Source organism: Typopeltis vanoorti, chromosome 1 (genome assembly GCF_054136105.1).
Source record: "Typopeltis vanoorti isolate ZY-2024b chromosome 1, IOZ_Tvanoo_1.0, whole genome shotgun sequence".
In the NCBI taxonomy this organism is placed as follows: Eukaryota; Metazoa; Arthropoda; class Arachnida; order Uropygi; family Thelyphonidae; genus Typopeltis; species Typopeltis vanoorti.
In genome coordinates, this window is record NC_143549.1 from 173,742,117 (window position 1) to 173,766,110 (window position 23,994).

The 23,994-nt window shown below is 36.5% G+C and overlaps 1 protein-coding gene across 2 annotated transcripts in view; it reads left to right on the top strand.

Annotated features, from left to right (window-relative positions):
- The window catches only part of LOC150110651 (uncharacterized), a 368,437-nt gene that overhangs the window by 89,506 nt on the left and 254,937 nt on the right, over positions 1-23,994 (top strand). For both annotated transcript variants that reach the window (XM_090400018.1, XM_090400012.1), the window contains exon 4: positions 3,775-3,895. In XM_090400018.1, the coding sequence (XP_090256144.1) occupies positions 3,775-3,895 (121 nt within the window). The remainder of the gene's footprint in view (positions 1-3,774; positions 3,896-23,994) is intronic.

Here is a 23,994-nt window from a genome sequence, read left to right on the forward strand (position 1 = left end):
CATATTAAAAAAATATGTCAAGGCCGGCGTCAACTCCCTGGCACATTTCTTCAGAATATGTGGCGATATATTATCAAGTCCCACAGCCTTATTAACATCTAGTTTACTCAACTCCCCATACACCTCTTGCTCACTTACAGTAAGTCTCTCCTCCCCATCATCTATTGCTCTCAATCTCTCCTTGAAGTTGCATTCACAAGATTGAAAGACCTGTATGAACTGCTCATTAAGTATCTCCACCACACATTCCGCAACAGCTGTCTTTATACCATTTTCTCCGATCAATGTCATCCTTCCATAATCATTCTTTTTTTTTTGCTGGCTACATATCGAAAGAACTCCTGAGGATTCTTTTCAGCTTCATTAGCTAACTGCTGTTCATACCTCTCTTTAGCTACTCTCACCAACCAAGTCACCCTCCTTGCCTGGTCTTTGTAGACCTCATGGAATTGGTCATTTCCACTTCGCTTATGCTGCCTCCACAATGCCCTCTTTCTCTGTATCACATGCTTAATCTCTTTATTTATCCATCTCACCCTTGGAATACATTTAGACATTGCATCTACTAAACAGTTTTTGAAAATCCCCTAAGCTGCATTGATCTCTTTTCCAGCTAACTCCTCATTCCATGTTACACCCACAAGATGTCTCCTGAGCTCTTCATAATCATGAAGACCTCAGGAGTTCCTCAGTTCCACATATACACTTTTCTCACAGAGGTCCTCACACTGCTGGCAACCACCCAGGTAATCACCTTATGGTCACTCTCACCAATTGGTGGATGATTTGACACCTCATTTATAATTACATCCACTGATGAGATGACCAAATCCAAGACTTCCAATCTTCGTGTGCCCTCTGTTACATACTAACTACTGTCCGAGGTAGTTATCCCTCAAAAACTCAAAAAACTAATTTTCTTTACTTCCAGTTGCTATCTCATCATCCCATTCTATATTGCTATAATTAAAATCACCCATTATACATTTCATTATCACCACCACCCACATTTCTTAGTCTATAACAACATCCAAACGAGCATTTCATTCCATTCACCTGTATCTCACACCATACTGCCTCAAAACCACTGGCACTATTTCACTCTTGCATCTCCAATTTATATGGACATAACTCTTTCTCTATCATCAATAGCACTCCCCCTCCCTTTTTACCCTCTCTGTCCTCACGAAACACATCATACCCTTCCATCTCTATTCCTGTCAGGATGTTATTCTATTCCGACAATCTTTGGGTGAACAGACATAATTAGTGCAACCATTTCATCTGCCTTGTTTCTTATATTTCTAGCATTTGTATACAAACACAACAGCTCATTTCTGGATCAGCTAGTTCCACTGATATTACCACTCACTCGATGTGATCTCTCCATGCTCAACTGGGGCCATTTCCCTTTCTGCTTCTTCATTTTAAAACCCTTTTCAATTCCAACTGTTTCCTCTTCATCCCAGGTCATCCCATTCCTTTCTACACATGCTCTCACCTCCTCTTGGAGCATCCACCTTTCTCATGCTGTGTACCCCTGTCCGCCCTGAGCCTCACCATTTTCCTGTTCCTCTTGCACACCCATTCTCTCATTTTCTCTACTCATACCACTCACTTCCTCATTCATAACCCCCTCTTCAGTCTCTCCTATCTTACTCTCCCGCTTTTCCAAATCACTCTGATTCATTCTCTCTATTCACTTCTCTACCTTCCAGCAGCAGTCTCTCCAAGCAACTCGCACCATAGCCACCGAAATGCAGTCCATCGCTCCCATACAGCTCACTTCGTCCCTCAAACTCATTCCACACATTAACAAACTGTACTCCCATCTCCTCATACATTTCAACCAGCATATCATTCATAATCCTTGCTCACTGCCTCATTTCACCACAGTCATACCTAGGCAACATGCTAACTACCTTTCCTATCACACTATTCTCTTTTATCCTTCTAAGCAGCCTCCTGATATCCATTCTGACGCTCTCTTTGTTCTCTGTCAAATCATTCGTACCGATTGAAATCATTAACTCCTTTCTCCCTTCCTTGTTATATCCAATGCCTCAATTACTCTACTCATTTTACCACCTGGAAAACATACTTTAATCATCTTATCATCCAGCACACCTTTAATAATGGAGACGCCATGCAACGCCACTCGCTCATCTTTCTTTTACTCTTTCGTGCCATCATGATTTGTTTTAATATTTTTTATCCGAATTTTCTTAATTTCATTCCGCATCCATTTCATCTCTTTCCTCATCCAATCCAATTCAACTTCCGAATCTTGCGTCACATTCTATCATTCAATCTTCCTAATTTTCTAATTCTTGACCCCCCCCCCCCTTCTCACTTTCACTCTCATTCATCCTTCTGTGCTTCTGTACTTTCGGTCCAACATGCGTCCAACTTTCACTATCATTCATTCTTTCGATTTTTTCCACTTTCCATTCCTTCATCATGCTGTTTCCAGTTTCATTCGTTCTCTCAATTTCGTTTTCTTTCACCACTCCCTCACTTTCAATTCCTGCATCACGCCGTTTGCAATTTATTCGTTCTCTCATTTTCATTTCCTTCAGCCACTCTCACCTGATTTCATCCTTTTTAACATCCGTTACGGATTTTATTTTACTTGTTTTCTTTTTTACTGATTTTTTAACATTCTTTTGCCTCTCTTTCACACCATCCTTCTCTTTCGAATGTGCACTCATTTTCCCTGCAACATTCTCGCTACTAACACTTTCTGTCATCAATTTCATATTTGCATTCATCAATTCCTCGTTCAGGTCGCACTTCTCGCACACTCTCCTTCGATCTGCCCTAAACAATCACAAATCATTTATATAATCGAAAGAATACATATAGCACACCTCACACTTAACGGAACGACTGAAGTCTAAATTAAAAGCATGGAATGACAAAGCCGCCACCATGTTTTCTGCCGGTACTGTTCTAAGGTCTAATAATAACGAATTCGTATTTAATTCGTAATTATTTCTGTAATTATGCTTTAAAACTCTGTAGCACACCAAAAACCACAATAATACACCATCAAATCAAAGAAAACAATCAACAAATAAAAAAATCACAGATCTTTCAGGTGCTTTCTAATAGCACGTTATTTTCACCAGATAGCCTCGAACATTGCATAAGATTTCAGCACATCTTACAGATTACAATAACAACGATCACTTGAGTATCTGTAAACTCTTCTGTTTAGAATGACGATATAATGAAGTAGATTCTCTATTGATTGTCACTGGCAGATTCCCCACTTTATTAATTGAGTGGTTTCCAGGTAGTATAGAAATTGACTTAATCAACATTTCATTATTCTAGGAAGAACTAACGTGATGGACCTTTAAAATAAGTTTAGTTTTATGATATATATATATATATATATTTTTTTTTTTTTTTTGGCTTTCTCGTGAAAAATTCTATATGTGAATTAATTTGGAAAGTGTAGTATAATTACTAGTAGCACACCACACATATGCAATGCCTGTATGCTAAGTGACATAACACAGGATTAAATTTAGGCATGCAGCATTGTTCTCTAGGTTCCCCTTGTTCTTTTCACCACATAACTAAATCAGTATAATTATCATATTTTATCAACTTATCTCTGCTCTCTTTTCCTTATTTTTCTCCTCTTTAAACCTTGCTGTGTGATCCATATTCCATAACCCAGCATCATTGCCAAAAATTCTGTTATATTGATATACAAATATGTTGTAGGTGTGTGTGTATATAAATAATTTATTTTTTCTGCAGATTGTAGACCACGAGTTAGATGTCAGTGAAGTTGAGATTGATTTTGAACCATGTCCTTTACACAGTAAAGGACGTGTTAAAAGACTCACAGCGAAACAAAGGGAAGAATTTTTGGCAAAAGGTAGTAAGCCTTCTCATTTATTTAATAGCTATGTATTAAGTATTTATCCTATTTAATTAATTTAAGGACATTGTGGAAAAATTAAGGTTTCACAAGAATAAATTTACTTAGATTATAAACCAGCCTTTTGCCATGTATGCCGCATGCTAAAACATAGTTTTTTTATTATTATTATTTTATTTATTTTGACAAACTGAAATGTAAGTAGACATTTAAATAGAAAATTAATACAATGGAACACTTAAGTTCATCATCATCAAATTCCTGGCATGTACCCTCAAGCCGGGGGGGGGGGGATAGGATAGTACTACATGAAAAATATTTACATCATTACTAACTTCCTATCTACAGTTTTCCTCCAAATCAGTCTGTTACCTGTCAACACTCTAATATTATCAGATCTTATATTTCTGTCCTCTAAGGCACTTTGTACCATATCAATCCACCTATATCTTGGTCTTCCTCTGGGTCGTTTTCCTGCCAACCTGGCAGAGAACACTTGTTTTTCTAATCTTTCCTCTCCCATTCTGTTTAAGTGACCATACCACCTGAGATTAGCTCTGTTAACACATTCCTGGATGCTGACAATGTCAAGTTCTTTCTTAATATCTTCGTTTTTAATATGATATTGTCATTGATGCTCATGCCTCAATCTGCGGTCTCTAGTCTTTGGGTTAAGAATTTTACATCTGACCCAGCTCTCAGATCAATAAGTTAAAATTGCTTTGAACACTGTCTTGTATATAGCTAATTTAGTGTTTTGACTAATTTCTCTCTTATTCCATATAAATTTCAGTTGACTTCCGACCATACCTTTGTTCCTATCATACCATAGCTTTGTTGATTCTGTTATCTATTTCCATATTTAATTTACCATTTTCACTAAAAATCGTGCCTAAGTAGCTGAAATGTTTTACTTGTTCTATAGGTTCTGAATTTACAATGGAGTTGATATTTTCAGTGCTTCTGAATATTTGCATTGTCTTTGTCTTGTTATTGCTGACCTTCATACTAAATCTATTACAAGAGTTATTCAATCAGGGAATCTTGCAGATTTCTAGCTGATTTATTTAGAAGTATAACATCATCTGTATAAAGCTAAGAGCTGAGATTAATATCACCAATTTTGATATCAGGTTTAATACCACTTTCCTTCATAATGTGACCATGAATAACAGAGAGGATAATGTACATCCATGTCTGACACTAGATTTAACATTAAACCATCTTCTTCTAATTGCTGTACAACTCAAATAAAGATAAGTATTGCTTGATATAATGCCTCATCGAACCATATAACTGTGGCGTTTTGAATAGCTTCTCTCCTGGCACCTTGTCGTATGCCTTTTCAAGATCTGCAAAGCTTAAATACAGTTCTTTGTTATATTCTCATGATTTTTCAACTGTTTGTTGTAAAGTGAAAATCTGCTCCTGACAGCCTCTGTTTGGCCTGAATCCAGCTTGTTCTCACCAAGCTTCTTTTCCACAACCTTCTCAACCGTTTCTCAAGTATACTTGCAGAAATCTTACCAGGAACACTCAGTAGAGAAATACCTCTGTAATTCTCACATTCAGTTTTATTTCCCTTTTTATATATGGGTACTATGAAAGCTCTACTCCAATCATCCAGAATTCATCCCTCTGTCCAGGCCTTCTGAACTATGCAGTGCAGCCACTGTAAGACTTTTTTACCTCCATACTTCAGCATTTCTGGTCGATTATGATCTTCTCCTGCTGCCTTTCCACATTTCAGGCTTTTTCTACTTCAAGTATGGATATGTATTCCTGACTGCACTCGTGTCGAGTGTTTTTTACCACTGTGCTATCACTGCTTGTTTCATTTAGCAATTTTTAGTAATTACTCCAATATTCAAGGATATTCTTTTCTCTAGTTTTCATGTCACCTTTATCATCTCTAATTCCTTTTACAGTACTCTTTCCTCCATTTTTCAGCTTCTTCAACAACCTCCAGAATATATTGTGATCTTCTTGATATTTATTTTCTATATTCTTACCAAAGTCTTCCCATGACTTTTAGCTAGTTTTACACAATGTTTAGCTTTCTTACATTTGTCTCTGTATTCTGTAAGAGCACAAGTTGGCCTATTTGCCAGGAACTTTTGATATGCTTTCTTCTTTTCCTTCACTGTCTCATTATCTTCCTGGGTCCACCATGGAGTTCTGATTTTTCTATTCTTGTAGACAACCTCACCACATGCCTTTTTGGATAAATCAGTCAGTGTTTTCTTAAGGGCTTGCCACAGAATCTCCAAGGTTTCGTTCCTGTTCTCAAACTCTTTCATTTTTTTCCCCAATAACCTTTGTGTATTTTAGTCTACAGTTCCCATCTGAGAGCTCCTCAACTTTTATTCGCTTTAAAACTTTCTTAAATGTTATTCTTTTCAATATGAAATTCAATTTTATCCTGCTCAAGACTAAATAGTGATCACTTCCTATTTCAAATCCTCTGTACACTCTGGTGTCCTGCACCAGGGAGAAAACACCACTATCAACAATAACATAGTCAATGAGACTTTTCTTATTCCTTGCCTCTTCTCTACATGTGAATTCGTGCACATTTTTATGTTGGAACATTGTGTTATTAATAACTTGTCCATGTCCTGAGCAGAAATCCAACAGATATTTGCCATTATTATTGGCTTTGCTCTCTTCTCCAAATTTTCCCAAAATATTTTGTTATGTTTGACAATCATTTCCTACTCTGCTATTTAGATCCCTAACAAGGACCATCTTTTCCTTTTTCATGGTGTCAGTTGCTTGCTCTAATGCCTCAAAAAAATTCCTCCACTTCTACCTTAGTAGAACCTGCTGTGGGACCATAGGCACAAATAAGTCTCATTGTCCAGTTCCCCATTCTGTTATTTGCCCACATCACTCAACTTGAGACTGCCTGCCATTCAAGATTAGACTCATATTTAGTGTTGAATACTATGGCTACTCAATCTTTTACTTGATTGCCATTGCCTGAATATAAAATTTTATATTATTGCTCAGAAAGATCTCATCAGTTTTTGTCTTTTTTGTTCAAGATCTGGTACTTATCCAATTCCCCAGTCAGCTCCATTTCTTTGTCATTCAGGCTTCTTATGTTAATAGTACCGATCTTGAACTCTGATGATATTGAGTTGGGGTGTGTTTTAGGATATGTTCCAGTAGCTGACTTTTCACTGTTTGCTCTACTTTCCTAGCGAAAGCAACAGGGGCCTTGTTTAACTGGCGACACCCCAACTGGCATGAAATTTTGTCACGTTGTAGCATAATTTTATATTGTGGTTTAAGCCAATAAGAATACAATTTGGGCGGCTAAATCCCAAATTGCCAGCCCATCCTTGTTTGTTCAGTATTCAGGTAGATTCCTAACAGGGTGCACCACGAGAAGGTGAGGATTGGACATTAGGTCAGAAGCTCTGGTCGAATGTCTGCATTCCTTTAAAGGCTATGTGGAGGTGTCCTCTCAGTTATACAGCTTTGTTCTTTAAGCACCCCAACATTTAAGTTAGAAGATAAAAATAAATAAATAAATCCTCTTATGTGCCTTTTCCCCAGAGGAATTGGGCAACGCTCATTCAGCACTAACTAATTTTTTTGAAGACTGGTTGGTAGCTACTTCCATCCCCCTTCACTGATCGTGAGCCAAAGCTATCAGTGAATCATGGCTTTATGGGGGGGGGGGAGAGAGAGAGAGAGAGGGGCAAATCTTTGCCATCTTGTGACTCTAAACTCTAACACTCATACTATGTCTGTAATTGTGTGAGTTCTATGGTTGATTTTTTAAGGCGTGGTTAAAAACTAAAGTTTCATTGAGGAAAACCCAACTTGCCCATGCCGGATATTGATTAACTTTGGAACCAGTTCTGAAGAAAGGCTTAAAAAACTTTCCATGTTGGCAAATATTATCAAACTCATAAAAAACCTTTCTTTAGGCAATGTGAATATTAGACAAAGCACACATAACACAACTGAAGAATCAATAGTGAGATTATGTCAGTCAGAAGTGAATAAAGTAGAGTAGACTCTACTTTATTAATGCTAAAACATGAAACTGCTCAAAAATCCTAACAAAATTTTTTATGTATGTGTGAAGAAGAAGAATATCCCATTAGGGTCATAACTTACACTGCTTGGAAATAAGTCAATGGACACCCCATGGGCAAGGTGCATTGTGCTGTGCAGTGAGATGTGTTTGTAGCTGGAGGAATATCATTTTCTCACATCAGTGTAACTGTGTCCGAGTGAAATGACTGCAAGAAGGGAACTCATGGAGTTTGGAAGAGGTATTTTGATAGGATGCCATGATGTAGGCTTATCTATTTGGCAGATTGTTGACAAATTGGGCCATCCCAGTTAGTTATTTTTATGGTGCTAAGACATCAAAGGGCCATCCCAGGTCAACGATCAGTGATACCATACTGAGATGGAACTGCAGGGAGTCAACTGCAAGTGCTACTTGCAGTGGATGACTCACTGAACTCGACTGTAAGGTGCTATGAAGGATAATATATAAAATATAATGTCAGCCGATAAATTGGCATATGTCGGCTGACACATTGAATGCAGAGTTCTGAGCGTTGACTGGAACATGAATCTACACAAAAGCATTTAGAACTGAGGCTCAAAACATGAGTTTCCATGGTAGGACTGTGATATGCAAGCCTCACGTTACCTGAACCAGCATGCAGCATTGTCTTCAGTGGGGCAAAGAGCATGTACAGTGGGACGAAGAAGTTTGGAAATCTGAGTTATGGAGTGATGAATCATGCTCCTCCCTCTATCAAAATGATGAACAGCTGTGGCAGATGCCTGTTGAACATCCAGAATTTTAACCCCAACTATGAAATTTGACTGGTCTCCACAGAACCCTGATCTCAACTCTATCAAATATCTGTGGAACGAACTGGGGCATCGGGTGGGGGTCAAGGGATGTTTGCCCCACAACAGTCCAGAGGAAATTCTGTGCTTGTGGAAAGTATGCCCTGTAGAAGTGCTGCAGCGAAAGGAGGTCCTACATCTTATTCAGATGGGTGCTGTGGCTGTTTGTTGCTCACACTATGACATCTGTTGACTTCTTTCCAAAAAGTGTAAGTCCATCAGATTTGTTCAGATTGTGACAGTGTAACAAAGTTTCACAGTTTTTTGTATTTGACTGCTGCATAAAGAGGGTGTGAGTATGGGAGTGAGAAGCAGGTTTTTTTTCATGCAGAGTTGTGAATGACTGGAATGCCTTGCCTGAGAGTGTGGTGCCTGCAGAGAATTTGAGTGTGTTTAAAGCACGGTATGATGAGCTGTGTGTGTGTGATAAAAGGATCTCCTAGATGAGTCTTTGACTCCATGGTGTCTTGGGTAATAATAATAATAAGAGAGGTTTTATGCAGGACTTTAGTCTTTGCCCAAGAATTCTGTGTTTAGTAGAGTTGCTGTACTTGGCAAGTCCAGATTGTTCGAGGTCATGGAATTTAATATAGTGTAGTGTGTTCTTCATCATGAACTGCCATGGATTTGCTAGTTTGGCCAAAGGATAATAAACCACAGATGTACGAAATTTAACAGACACCAGGATAAGCCTATAGGAATTATCCTTTGTGTAGCCTAGAAAGGAGGTAAGTTTATTAATTGGAAAAAAAAAAACCACTGATGTCAGTCGTCTTAAGTAATTTTGGGGATTCATTCAGATATGCCTTTGACACATGGGATGTGGTTCCCTTTGAAACTGTTAATGGCCTTCTTGAAAAAAAAAATAGTTTAATAAAATGTATTTCTTGCATTAGTCATGTCTCAGTAGAGCACAGTAAGGAAACTTAGCAAATTAGAGTTTTAATGGTACCAGATTTTTGACAAGGATGGATGGTGATTTGACAGAGCATGGATGTAGAGTCCAGGCAGGTTTTCTTTCTAAAGACAGAAAACTGAAGACTTCCACCTGTCTGATAAAGAATAAGTATGCTTTGGAAGGAACTCTATTGGTTATTTTCAATTTCTAGAATAAATAACATGGTTCTTTGTAAGAAAGTCCTGAAGTTCAGATAGAGAATCTTGCCATACTACAAAGATACTATCCACATATCTGTAATCTGGGGGTCCAGAGGCTCAGTACATGCCTGTACTTAGGGTCCAGGATAGGATGTTAGAACAGTTGCTGTTCAGATTCCATTAAGTAATTCATAGGGATAGGAGAAAGAGGACTACTGATGGCAGTACTCTTTCCGTTAAAGATACCAAGCAATTTTATAAACTTACTTTTAATCCTTTTTTCCCCAAGTGAGCAGACAAGCAGGTAAGTCAAGTTTGCATCTGAAGTATTTTCGGGTCTGAGGCAACTCATGGTAAAGGCAGAGTAAGCTCTGATCACTTTCCTTAGTATCTCCCATAATGCAAAGGGAAGGGCCATTACCCAGACTGGTTTCGATGTTTATTGAGGTCTCATCAGTGGGAGCCAGACCCTGAGATGCCAATGAAGTAATGCAGAACTTATAAATTTTACCTATACCAGTTGCCACAAGGATCTTTGACCTTATTAAATAAAAATCTCAGGATGAGAGAAAGATGTAGAAAGTTTTTTATAGTATGTTATAGTTCTATAGTATACCCAAGGTAAAAAAACTTTCAACGGCAGTACGCTTTGTTTGTTGGTGAAATTTGTTCTGGCACATAAAGTAATTGAATTCAAAGAGATGAATAATATCTGCAAGAAAGTTTTCTTAGATTGTTTTTAAGAGAAACAGAGTATCAAGACTGATAAGAGTTCATTTAAACCAAAATGAAGTTCCAGGTTTTTTGCTTTTTTGAATGGAGACTGTTTGATAAAGGATATGGATTTACCCATGAAGGAGGTGTATAAATTAGATCAATGTGCTTTGTGACTTTGTAACAAGTTGAACATATGCAGTCAACAACAACTAGTTGTAACAGATCATCTGCTTTATGGATTTGAGAGACCACACAATTAAGGAAGAAGGTCATGTTAAGATTTTTGATTTTTTCAGCCCAACTGTTGATGCCATGAGTGATTTTGTTTAACCTATTTAATTGATGTTGAAGTTGGATCATCAGAAAAAGGACAATATATGTAGCTGCAAAAACTGTCATAATTTGTAATGATGAATCTTTTTACAATTGCTTCTGTATATTAGAAGTTTGTATTAGTTTTGGTTTCATAACCACATACAATCGGCACCTGTGATGTGCCTGATGAGAAATTGATATTTGTGTATAAAAAAAAGTAAAGTAGTTGAGATTAATGTACTTCCCAAGATATCTGATATGATAATTGTAATAATTTCAATGTTCTTTATTCTAATTTACAGTTAAGTGGTATCTGTCATTCGATATATTCTCCTTTTACTAACGACAGCAATGTGTCAGTTATTTGACTTTTCTCCTACTAGTTGAACAACCGCACATGCTCACTGAGGAGATTGATGGTGATTGACAGCTGATAAAGTGTTCGGTACTGGGGTAATGATAGAAACAAAGGGGTGGGGGAAGAAAGAGAGAAAATGGAAATTCGAGAATGTAGACCAGAGAATTTTGTTTTAGGAAGTTTTTGAAAAACTAGGCATTTGGAATTTATTAATGGAAGATTCTAAAAAGGAATCTTAGCAGTGTCAATCCTTTGACTGAAAACTTAATACTGTTCAATTTGAATAGAAATAAAAGGAGATGTATTACATAGAAGTTGTATTTTAACATTCAAAGAAAGGCTAAATGGAATGTATTTTTCTTCTGTCTCATTCATACCTGTGATATGAATTATTGTCTTAGAAGTGATGGAATTAAAGAAATCTGAAACAGTAAAGTGGTATTGATTAAGATCTCTCCTTTGATACATTTTGTTTATAAAATAGTAAAAGAAACTGTTTTTCCTCTAGTAAAGAATTTGTGATTTGTGCTTCTTATTAAATTGCCTGAGGTAAGAACATTTATACTCAATGAAACAGTGAGGATGAATGGAACAATATATGGTAATTAAGGAAACACCACATAGCACCATGGAAGTTAAGAAGTTTATAATTTGAGAAAAGGTCTGATAAAGAACTCCCTAATGAACATTTATTGTTTTTGTAGGAATTTTTGTGAAAAACAAATTGTTCAGTCTTGTAGACTGATTTAGTACATGAAAAACAAACTATTAATAAAATCAGTCGGTGAGAGAATGAATTTACTCACTAAAGATAAAGGAGATCTTAAAGTATGATATTATTTAGAAGGCCTTGGATCCAAATAGTTTTATAGTTATTAAATTTAATTTAATTTTTCTTACCATGTATATAGATTTTAGTTTCATGAATTATGTATATTTTTGTTATTTGGTCTTGAGTCAGCCAATTCCTGGATTCTAAAAGGAATGAAGTTAAGTGATTTTATCAGTCAGATTGAAATTAGTAAATTTATTGAACCCTCAGTTTGAAAACAGTAAGGTGAATCTGTAAGGATACGTTCAGTGTGTACACAGCACACACAAAGCGTTTTATTTCTAATCCAGCTGTCAGATGCATAAGATAAAATTGGTCTAAACACTCTTGTATACAGCAGGTTTGGCGTTTTTACTAATTTTTCTCTCATTCCATATAAATTTATTCTTTGACTTCCTACCTTACCAGTTTTGCTGATTCTGTTGTCTCTTTCCATATTTAATTTGCCATCTTCTTCACTAAAACTTGTGCCTAAATAACTGAGATGTTTAACTTGTTCTATAGGTTCTCCATTTCTTTCTATCTTCAACCATAGTTGTGTTTTACTGAGCAGCCTTCGAGATTGCAAAATTGTTATTTCTCTTTAAGAATAGAGTGACAAATTAGATAAGACAAATTAGGTGATGAAAATTTGGACTTAGAGAATTTGTGCTGCTTTGAAACAAAGTCCCTTAGTCGAAAGTAAAGGAATACTAATCATACAAATCAGACCTATATCTATTGCAAGAAAAAAATAAAAAATAAAAATAATAATCCATAACTGGAACTGTTTTAGGATCAATTCTATAATCTGGACCTTTGAAAAAGGCATTTATATCTTCTGGATGACAGAAGATATAAATGCCTCAGCAAGAAATAGAGACCTTAGTAAAATCATTATTAATATTTGAAATCTTTCCAGAGCATTTCTGTAGTTAGCAATTCATTTCTTACTCAGTTCTACTTAGAGCTTTGACAAGAATCATCTTTTACATATATGTGTGTATATCATCACCATCATCATCATTCAATTCCTGATATGTACTCTCAGTAGATGTACAGGATCTCATGATATTGCTGTGTAAAAAGGTTGAATCATCACAAACCTCCTGTTGACAGTTTTCCTCCAAATGAATCTGTTATCTGTTAGGACTCTGATTTTACAGATCTTATTTCAGTCTTCTTAGTCGCTTCTTACTTTATCAATCCACCTATATCTTGGTTTTTCATTGTCTTTTTTCTACCATCCTGGCAAAAAAAAATAAACAATTGTTTTACTAAGCTTTCCTTTCCCATTCTATTTAAGGTGACTATACTACCCGAGATTAGGGTATTGCCATTGATGCCATCTGTTCAGTTCCAATTATCTTTCTCAGAACTCTCATATCTGTGGTCTCCAGTCTTTGATCAAGTGTTTTATTTCTAATCCAGCTGTCAGATGCATAAGATAAAATTGGTCTGAACACTCTTGTATACAGTAGGTTTGGTGTTTTTACTAATTTCTCTCTCATTCCATATAAATTTATTCCTTTGACTTCCTACTTTACCAGTTTTGCTGATTCTGTTGTCTTTTTCCATATTTAATTTGCCATCTTCTTCACTAAAACTTGTGCCTAAATAACTGAGATGTTTTACTTGTTCTGTAGGTTCTCCATTCAGGATCAGGATGCAGTTGATAGTTTCAACATTTATATCTATTTTTATAGTCTTTGTTTTTATTGCTTATTTTTATACCAAATTTATTACACCAGTTATTCAATTTAGTTAGGGAATCTTGCAGACTTCCACTCAATTTATTCAGGAGTATAACATAACTTACAGTAAAATAAAGAACCAGACTTGTCATCTCCCATTTTAATATCAGAATAATACTACTTTGATTCATAATGTGATCCATATAGATGAAGTATAATAATGGATATAATGTGCACACTTGTTTCACACCTTATTTAACATTAAACCATCTTCTTGTACATCTTTTAATTACAACATTTTGAATAGCTTCATCATTCACCTCATCAGTTTGCTAGTTTTTTTGTTTTTTTTTTAGAGATAGTACATTGGCAATTGATCAGGGAAGGTAGTTAAACAAACAAAACATTTTATTTTAAGCTAGTAAGAAAGTACAATTCACACATCTAAGGGGCGAAGAAGTCTCTCTCAGCCTATTCAAGTACTCATTACAACTTACAATTGGGTAACTTGACACATAACAATTACATAATCCCATTACAATGCTAACCTACCTATAATAAGCATGTAGCTATTCCCTAAGTTACATCTTAACTTAATTCCTTCCTATATAAATTCCTTCCTATACAAATTTACAATCGATTTAACCATTTGTAACCATAACTCATTATTCAATATTTCACTAACAAATATCTGTAAGCTCTCTCATTACACACACTAATTCCAATTGTACCTTTCCAAAACATTAACAAAATTGCTTACTTACAGTAGCCTTTTACATACACCGTTCAGTTAATTTCACAAAACCTCAGTTATGTCTTCATCGTAGGTTATGATAGCTGCTTGGACGTTGTGGCAGTTTTCGCTTTGGGAATTGCTGGATAAGGTTGGAGTGATTCTTCCGTCAGTAACTGGAAAGGAATTGCTGAAGTCTCCATTATGACAGTGGGTGGTAGCACTCTCCTAGCATGTCCATACATTCAAACAGGAATTCCATCAAAAATGGCCTCGCCTCCACATACCTGGAACTCCGTCTTCTGGGAAAGGAAAAAAACTGGTAGCCTAAAAATCGAGAACTCTCTTGGTCCTTCTCAGTTCTCTTTTATATCTTCTCTAATCCTTTGTTACTACAATGTGGTTTCCAGGATTACCTGCCAGCATGATGATGTCACTTCGGCTCTCTCCACTTGCATGTCTGTATTGTGGGTGCATATTTTTATGTTAAGAGACTTCACAAACTTTTGTCCTTGCATAGTCATCCTTCTAATCTCTGTTAATCCTCTCTTTTCCATTTTACATACAACTTAATGGAAATTATTTTATGCATTTTACCAAAAATTTATTACATTTATTTAATTATCACATAATTTGTATTTTATATATGTTTGGAAATCTCTGTAAAATCGAACTCGATGAGTTAATTGATTTAAAGAATCTCAAGAGATTTTACAATGCCATCTGGATGCAAAAAGTCAGGGCTAAGAACTAATTGTCTTGGTTGGTACAAATGATTTGATAGGTGAGAAGTATTCTGTGAGGGAGGATGTAAAGGAGTTGTTAGAAAAGCAAAACTGAAGAGTGAGAAGGTGATGATTATAAGTCTCTTGCCACGTTATGATAGAGGCAAACTGAGGAGACTGGCATTGGTTGAAAATGAATCGGTACATAGATTGTGCAGAAGGAATGATGTAGGATTTTTGAATCTGTGGTTATGTTTGGTGGAAAAAAAGGATTTGTAAAATGCTGATAGACTGCATCTAAATGGCTTTATTGTTAGGTGCCTAGAGAGCTTTGTTCACTGAGCATGCTGAAATGCGAATATAAGAAAGCTTAAGTAATTAGGGTGGAAACAGGTGAGTTTGTGTTAAGGCACCATGAAGTGAGTGAGTGTGAGAATGACCAAGTGCGGAATCTAGTCTCTCATCATCATCATCATGCCTATCAAGGATTTAGGCCTAGAGTGGCCTGTTCTGGCCTTAGAAGTCATCGTTGAATCGTTGAAGAGAATGTCCTAGTTTTCTTTTTCCTAATAGCTTGTACTTTAAGACTTGTTTTGGTAATCATTCTGTTTTCATTCTTTGAACATGTTCCATCCATTTATGTTTACATTTTTTAATTTTTTTCTGTTACTGATTCCTGGTTTATTTCTTTCATAATTTCTTCATTTCTTTTGTGATCAAATAGAGTATACTTTGCAGTTTTTCTCATATATTTCATTTCAGCTGTTATTAATCTTTGTTTGTCTTTTTGTTTTATTGTCCAGATTTCACTTCCATACAAAAGGACTGGTAGGGTTAATGTATTGTATACTTTTAGTCTGGTTTGTTTTTGAACTAGGTTTGGTTTAAATATAGAGTTAATTACACCTGTTATTGTTAAATATTTTGCAATTTTTAGGTTTATATCATTTTCATTTCCATATGTAATCATACAACCTAGGTAGTTAAATGAATTCACCTGTTCTAAAATCTTATCTATTACTATTTTAGTTCTTATTAGATCTTGTCTTTTAAAGGCTATCGTTTTTTATTTTTCTGTTGATATTATCATTCCATAACTTTGGCTATTTCATTTAGATTTAAAATGGTTTTCTGTAAGTTATCTTAAGAATTTGTAATGATTATTTGGTCATTGGCAAAAAGGAGAGTGTTTAAGTTCACAGTAGGAGAAAGTTTAATACCTTGATGGAAATTTTTATTCCATTTTATTATTATTTCATTTAGATAAACATTAAAAAGTGTTGCTGAGAGGGGACATCCCTGTTGGACTCCTTGGTTTATCTCTCTCGTATATGATAGCTCATGATTTAATCTTATTTGTATTTGATTATTTTCATATATACTTATGATGGGTTTTAGGATATTATTTGGTGTTTGTCTTTCTTTTAATACATTAAATAAAACGCATCTTTTAACTTTGTTGAATGCTTTTTCAAAGTCAATAAATGTGATATGTGTTTCTAAATTGTATTCTCTTGTTTTCTCTATTATTAATTTTAGGCAGAAGACTGTGTCCATACATGATCGTACTTTTCTAAATCCAATCTATACTTCTAAAATAAAGTTTTCAAAATATTTTATTAGTTTGTTATTTAAAATTCTGTTATATATTTTGTAACAGGAATTTAGTATACGTGCCTCTATGGTTTTTAGGGTCATTTCTACTACCTTTTTTAAAGATAGAAATCACAGTTGCTTTATTCCATTCTATTGGGGGGGGGGTTACCAGTTCAATAGATTTTATTTAAAAAATAATAGGAGTCTTTCTTTGAACCTTGTTCCTGCATATTTATATAGTTCTGAACCTAGCTTATCTTCTCCAGGTGATTTTTCGTTTCTTGTTTCTTTCAGGCTGATTTCTAATTCTTCTTTAGTTATTTCCTTTTCATTTTCATTAAATGTTTGCGAGTTGTTTTTTTTTTAAATATTTATCTGTCCACAATTCTGTATAGAAATTGTGAACACAAAGAAAATATAGAACACGGCCTACCAGTCCGTATTCCAGACTGGTAGGCCAGTTCTCCTTGAATTCCGATGACTCGAATTTTGAAGACTCGACACAGGGTAGCCCCTGAGTTTCAAAATGCTTCAAATAACTTGACAAAAACGTTACAAAAAACGTTTTTATGTAATTTCATAATCTTTTACTGCTTAACCATTTAATTTTTTCAAAAAAAAAAAATCAGCTAACGCCTTTTTATTCCCGTATACGGGGAGTAGGCGAGGCCATTTAGCCCTATCTAACTTTTTGGAGACTGAGTGGGCAGTTCAATCTCCACTGGTACTAATCAGAGATAGATGGCCCAAGGCTATCACTAATTAAGCGGCACTCAGTGAAGAGAGACGGCTCAAATGTGCCGCCATCTCGTGGTCCCTAACCCTAACACAATATATTTAATGTCTGAAATAATGTGGGTTCTACGGTCGATTTTCTTGAGTTTACAGGACGAAAAACCCGAGTTTCCGGGAGGAAAAACCTGCTTGCCCGTGCCAGAGATCGACTAACTAGGGAACCGGTCGAAAAAAGACTTAGAAAAATTTCCTCTAGTCGCCGACTAGACTCGAAACCAAGTCTTCCTTCGTGCGGCCAAGTGCCATGGTTGGCAAATGCCACATCCACTGAGCTACACAGGCTCTTATTTAATTTTCTCGTGGTCCCTAACCCTAACACAATATATTTAATGTCTGAAATAATGTGGGTTCTACGGTCGATTTTCTTGAGTTTACAGGACGAAAAACCCGAGTTTCCGGGAGGAAAAACCTGCTTGCCCGTGCCAGAGATCGACTAACTAGGGAACCGGTCGAAAAAAGACTTAGAAAAATTTCCTCTAGTTGCCGACTAGACTCGAAACCAAGTCTTCCTTCGTGCGGCCAAGTGCCATGGTTGGCAAATGCCACATCCACTGAGCTACACAGGCTCTTATTTAATTTTTTTTTTTATTATTATTATTTAACACCTCCAGGGAGTCCAAAGACTAGTGGCGGCCCATGAAGTTTTAAGTGGGGGTGCTGCCTATACAAAATAATTAAAAAAAATTTTTTTTTTCCTAATTAGTAAGCAATTTATTAATAAATCTACAGATTTATTTATTAATAAATTGGTTACTAATTAGGAAAAAAATATTTTTTTTCAAATTAGTTTTATTTATTAATGAATTGGTTACTAATTAGGAAAAAAGAATTTAAAAAAAATTATTTTGTATAGGCAGCATCCCTACTTAAAACTTCACGGGCTGCCACTGCCAAAGACTCATCGAGGAAGAGTGTGCCAACAGCATTGAATGATTGAACCCCTTCCAACTGCTAACCGCGCTCAAACTTGCTTAACCTTTTTGCGAGCCCTTAGTAGCAGAGGCTCTACCAATCGACCAACCTGATAGGCTTCTTTTTTCATTTTGATTATTTCTTTGATTGTATCGTCCCATATCTTCAGTTTTTTTCCTGTTATTGAATTTTTTGGTCTTTCCTAAGCTTTCATTTGCTGTTGCATTTAATATTGTTTTTATATTAAGCCATTCTATTTCTCTTTGTTCGTTTTGTTTTATGTTATCTAAATATTAGTTAATTCTTTGTTCATATAGCCATTTAATAATCTAGTTTTATAAACAAATGTTTTAAATTTTCTTTCTGTTCTTGTTATTTGTAGCCATTTAGGTAGTAATCTTAATTTTGTTTTAATGAGGAAGTGGTCATCACTTATTTCATATCCACTACTTATTTCATAACATCTAAAGAGAACTTTGATGTCTTTTCATTTAAAATAAAATAATCTAATATTAATTTCCATCGTCTTGCTGCCCAAGTATATTTATATAAGTATGTCTTTATGTTTATAAAAGGAATTCATTATTTTTAGGTTATTATAAACTACAAAGTCTAGTCTCTCAAATCTAGTCTTTCAAACAAAAACATTGAACATGGTAGTCAATTCAGGAAGTAAGGTTGATTGGGAATCTAAAGGGATGCTTCACTTTCTATATACTAATGCTAGAAGGAACAAGAGGGAGGAGTTTTTGCCATTGGTTAGCACAACCTTCCCAAAAGTAACAACATTCCATCCCTGTAACTAACAGCAGATGTAGTCTGCTGTTAGTTGCAGTTACAGTTAGTTATAGCAGATGAATTGCTGCTGCTAAGAATAGGAGATTGGCATGAGGGTGGCTGTTCATTTGAAGTAGTGTGGTGTGAGATCAAGGCCAGTAAGACAAATATATAGTTGGTTGTTGATATAGGCCGGGGGAGATTGAACTGAGTGGAGGTCGCTAGTGAGTTTTCACTGATACGGTTGTGAACTTTCTTCTCTGTAGAACGTGGTAATTAAATATGATGGTTTTGAAGTGTAGCTGCTAGATTAACTAGCAGAGACGCGTTTAAAGTCATTAAATTGCGGATTATACTGTATTTAAGAACATCAGCAAAGGTAAGTGGACGGTAATTGCAACGAGGGCGATTCGTTAGGCCTAACAGCCGATAGAATCGCCATTGTTAGCATATCTATTCCAGATACATTTACTTGCGTTTATACGCAAACTGTCAATAATGAATGTGTCAGATTTGGACACCCTCACAGATTCGCTGGATGAAGAGCCAGCGCTCATACTTGTAAATAAACTTCAAAGGAAATTTAAGCTCAAATGGCCATCAAACTTGATAGATCCTGATACAATTATAGACTCTCTAGATAAAGGATCGGCTTTCAGCTTCATAAAGAAACTCCTTAAGAAGTTCGAGCGTGAATGGCCCGGCTTCCTGAATCTTTACTCTTCACCTGAGACTGACGATGATCAAAATAAAGACACTCCTCAAATGGAGGAAAATTTAAATCCAGTCACCTCTGACTCTACTCATTCAGATCAAGGAGAGAGGCACGTGCGTAAAAAACGCAAAACTCTCGCCTCGGAGTCAGCAAACGAAAATGGCATGGATGAAGATGCCCCCAACATAGATTCCTCTGCCTCCACCAATGAAAAGGTGCCTCCAGTCATTCTTAGGGAAAAACAGAGATGGACAGCCCTAAGAACCCCCATGACCATGGCCAACCTGCAAATAAATTACTCCACTGCCAAGAATACAGAGGAGGGCATCAAAATTCAGCCCACTACAGTGTCTGACTATAGAAATCTAACCAAGGAGTTGGACACAAGAGGTATACAATACCATACCTTCACACTTACCTCTGAGAAAAATCTTAAAGTGGTACTCCGAGGAGTATCTGAAGACATTGAAACAGCTGAAATAGCTGTTGACCTCAACATGAAAGATCTGCCTCCCATCAAAGTCAGTAGAATGTACAGATCTAACAAGATTCCTATGCCTCTAGTATTGGTAGAAATACACAACATCTATAAAGATATTTACAATTTGAAGACAATCTGCAGGCTTAAGATCTCACCAGAGCCACTTAGGAAGAGGGCCTCTTCTGGGCAATGCCATAGATGCCAAAAATTTGGTCATGCCCAGAAGTTGTGCAAAGCCCAATACAGATGTCTGAAATGTGGTGACACCCACTCCACATATACCTGCTCCAAGCCAAAAACCACCCCGGTTAAGTGTGCTAATTGTGGTGGCCCCCACCCTGCAAATTACAGAGGGTGCATATGCCACCCAAAAAAACAGACAAACTGAGTTAATCAGTCAGTCTACCTCACTGTCAGAAACGAAAGCCTCAGAAGCTCAAGTTCATCAGGCTCCTATCAGCTTGAACAAGATGACAGGTGTTCACCCACCATCAGCTGAACCCCCTAAGAAAATAAATCTTCAACACCAAACAAGAACATATGCTGATGTGGCCCACCCCAAAAAAGCAATCCATGACCAGAATATGATAAATCCACATTCAAATATAACAACCATCATCACCTCTTCTCTTGTAAATATGTTACAGGATTTCAGTAATGCAAATCCATCACTGAGCACTACAAAAAGTTTCTTGCAGCAAACACAGCTCATTTTATCTGCACTCTCCAATGCATAGGAAAAAATTTACCCCAGATTCTCTAATGATTATCTCATGGAATGCCAACGGCCTTAAAAATAAAATACTAGAAGTGCAGGAATTCAATGATAGATATAATCCGAATATATTATTAATTAATGAGACTCATCTAAGACCTGCTGACAGTCCTAAATTCAAAGGATATCAACTCTACAGGAATGACAGACTGGATTACAGAGGTGGTGGCACAGCCATCCTCATCAAAAATCACATCAATCATCATGCTGTAGCCATTCCTACAACCACCAATCTCGAACTTACAGGTATCAATGTCATCACAAACTCTATCGGAAACATAAAAATATATTCTGCTTATAACCCACCATCAAAAACATTGCTGACCACAGATCTGGATGCTATCCTCGGCATTAAACTGCCGGTTATTATTGTTGGCGATTTTAACGCAAAACATCACGCCTGGAGCAGTAGGTCTATAAATAGGAATGGCCGCATCCTCTATAACTACACAAGTTCAAATTGTGCAATTGTGGCTGGTCGCTCAGTGCCAACTCACCACAGTCCTACTGGCTCTCTGACGTTTTGGATATAGCTGTCCTTCAGAATGTTAACCTACAGTACTCCCTGGAATCATTGAATGAATTATCTTCAGACCACAATCCTATTCTGCTCCAACTGGGTTATCAGAGGGATTTTCCCCATTCGCCTCACACCTTCATTCCCTGGGAAAAACTATCCAAAATGCTTCCAAACTACATTGATCCCATCCCTCATATTAATTCCAAGGAAGAAATTGATTCTGCAGTCAATAAACTTACTGATCAAATCAACACAGCCATAGCATCTATTACCTCAAATTCAGCTGCCTTCAAGCCTAAACGATTACCAGATAACATAATGAACTTAATCAGGGAAAAAAATAAAGCAAGGAAAAGATACCACAACACCAGAGCACCCCAAGACAAAAAATATCTCAACAACATGAACAGTGCAGTGAGAGATGCACTCAAAGCCCATAGAAACAAACTATGGGAAGACAATTTAGCCTCCATATCACCTGGTGATCAATCCGTTTGGAAGCTCCTGAGAAACATCAAAAACAAAAACAAATCTCTTCCTCCTCTCAAATCTGACCTGAACATTGTTTACACAGATGCTGAAAAAGCCGAAGCTATAGCAAAAAATTTAGAAAAACAGTGTAGCCCTTCGTACAAAAATCTAAATTTCAATCATATTTACAAAGTCCACCGCCACGTCAGACACGTGTTAAAACGGCCTGATACCTGTACCAGCCAACTCACACCTACTTCCCCAGCTGAAATTTACGACATCATAAAGAATTTAAAGAATAAAAAAGCTCCAGGGCCTGACGGCCAACAAAGTTATTAAACTGCTACCCCGAAAGGCCATCGTATATCTCACAACAATAATAAATGCTATGTTCAGGTTTAAGTACTTCCCCTCTGCATGGAAGTTGGCAGACGTAGTTCCTATATACAAGCTGGGCAAGGATCCTCAGCAACCTCAAAGTTATCGTCCCATAAGTCTGATTTCTAATTTGGGCAAAATAGCAGAAAAAGCTATCCTTTCCAGAATTCAACTTTCAGTAAAAAAATTAAACATCCTTCCTTCAGAACAGTTTGGTTTTCGCCAATTTCACAGTACCACCCAACAAATTCATAGACTAATAGAATTCATTATCACAAGTTATAATTGGCATCAATACACCGGAGCAGTTTTTCTTGATTTAGAGAAGGCGTTTGACAAGTTATGGCACTTTGGACTACTATACAAGTTGATTTTAGCTGGCATTCCATTAGATCTAGTTCAAATTATAAAGTCATTTCTTAGTGACAGACGAATGCAAGTCAAACTAAATGATATATTATCTACCCAACAACGCATCTTGGCAGGAGTTCCTCAAGGGTCCCTTCTGGCATCGATACTTTTCACGATTTACATGGCGGACATTCCGCACAATCCAATGTCATCCATCATTGCCCTATACGCAGACGATACAGCTATACTAGCCAGATCTATTAAACCGCACCTTGTCACCAAAAAACTGCAAGAAAACCTGCAGAGATTAGAGCACTGGTTCTCGGAATGGAGACTGCAAGTAAACCCTCAGAAGAGTATTGCCATGCTCTTCACTAAAAACTCAATATTCCCCAAAGATGATATCTTCCTATTTAATACCAAGATTCCCTGGAAAGCAGAAGCCAAATATCTGGGTGTACTGTTGGACAGAAAACTAACTTTCAGTTCACATATAAAAGCCTCATGTTCAAAAGCATCAAGAGTCATTGCACAGCTTTACCCTCTTATCAATAGGAATAGCAAGCTGGATACCAAAATAAAACTGCTCCTTTATCAACTGTTGATTCAACCCATTATTACTTACGCGTCCCCAGCCTGGAGTCACACATCAAGTACAAATATCCTCAAACTACAGAAAGTGCAAAACAAATGTCTCCGCATGATATTAAACGCACCATGGTACATCAGAAATGTCCAACTTCACCGGGATACAAATATCCCCTACATCTACTCTTTCCTGCAGTCTTCAGCAGTGAAGTTCTTCTCAGTGTCCTCTTCACATCCAAATGAATTAGTGCAACAAGCAGCCAATTATGATGAAACAGACTTCTCAAAATATAGTAGACCGAAGGCCATCCTACTTCCAAAAAGATCTCTGAATCGCAACCACTCAGGCAGAGCTCTTAGCTCATAAACTTTTCCTCACACAGTAATCCTTATCAGATA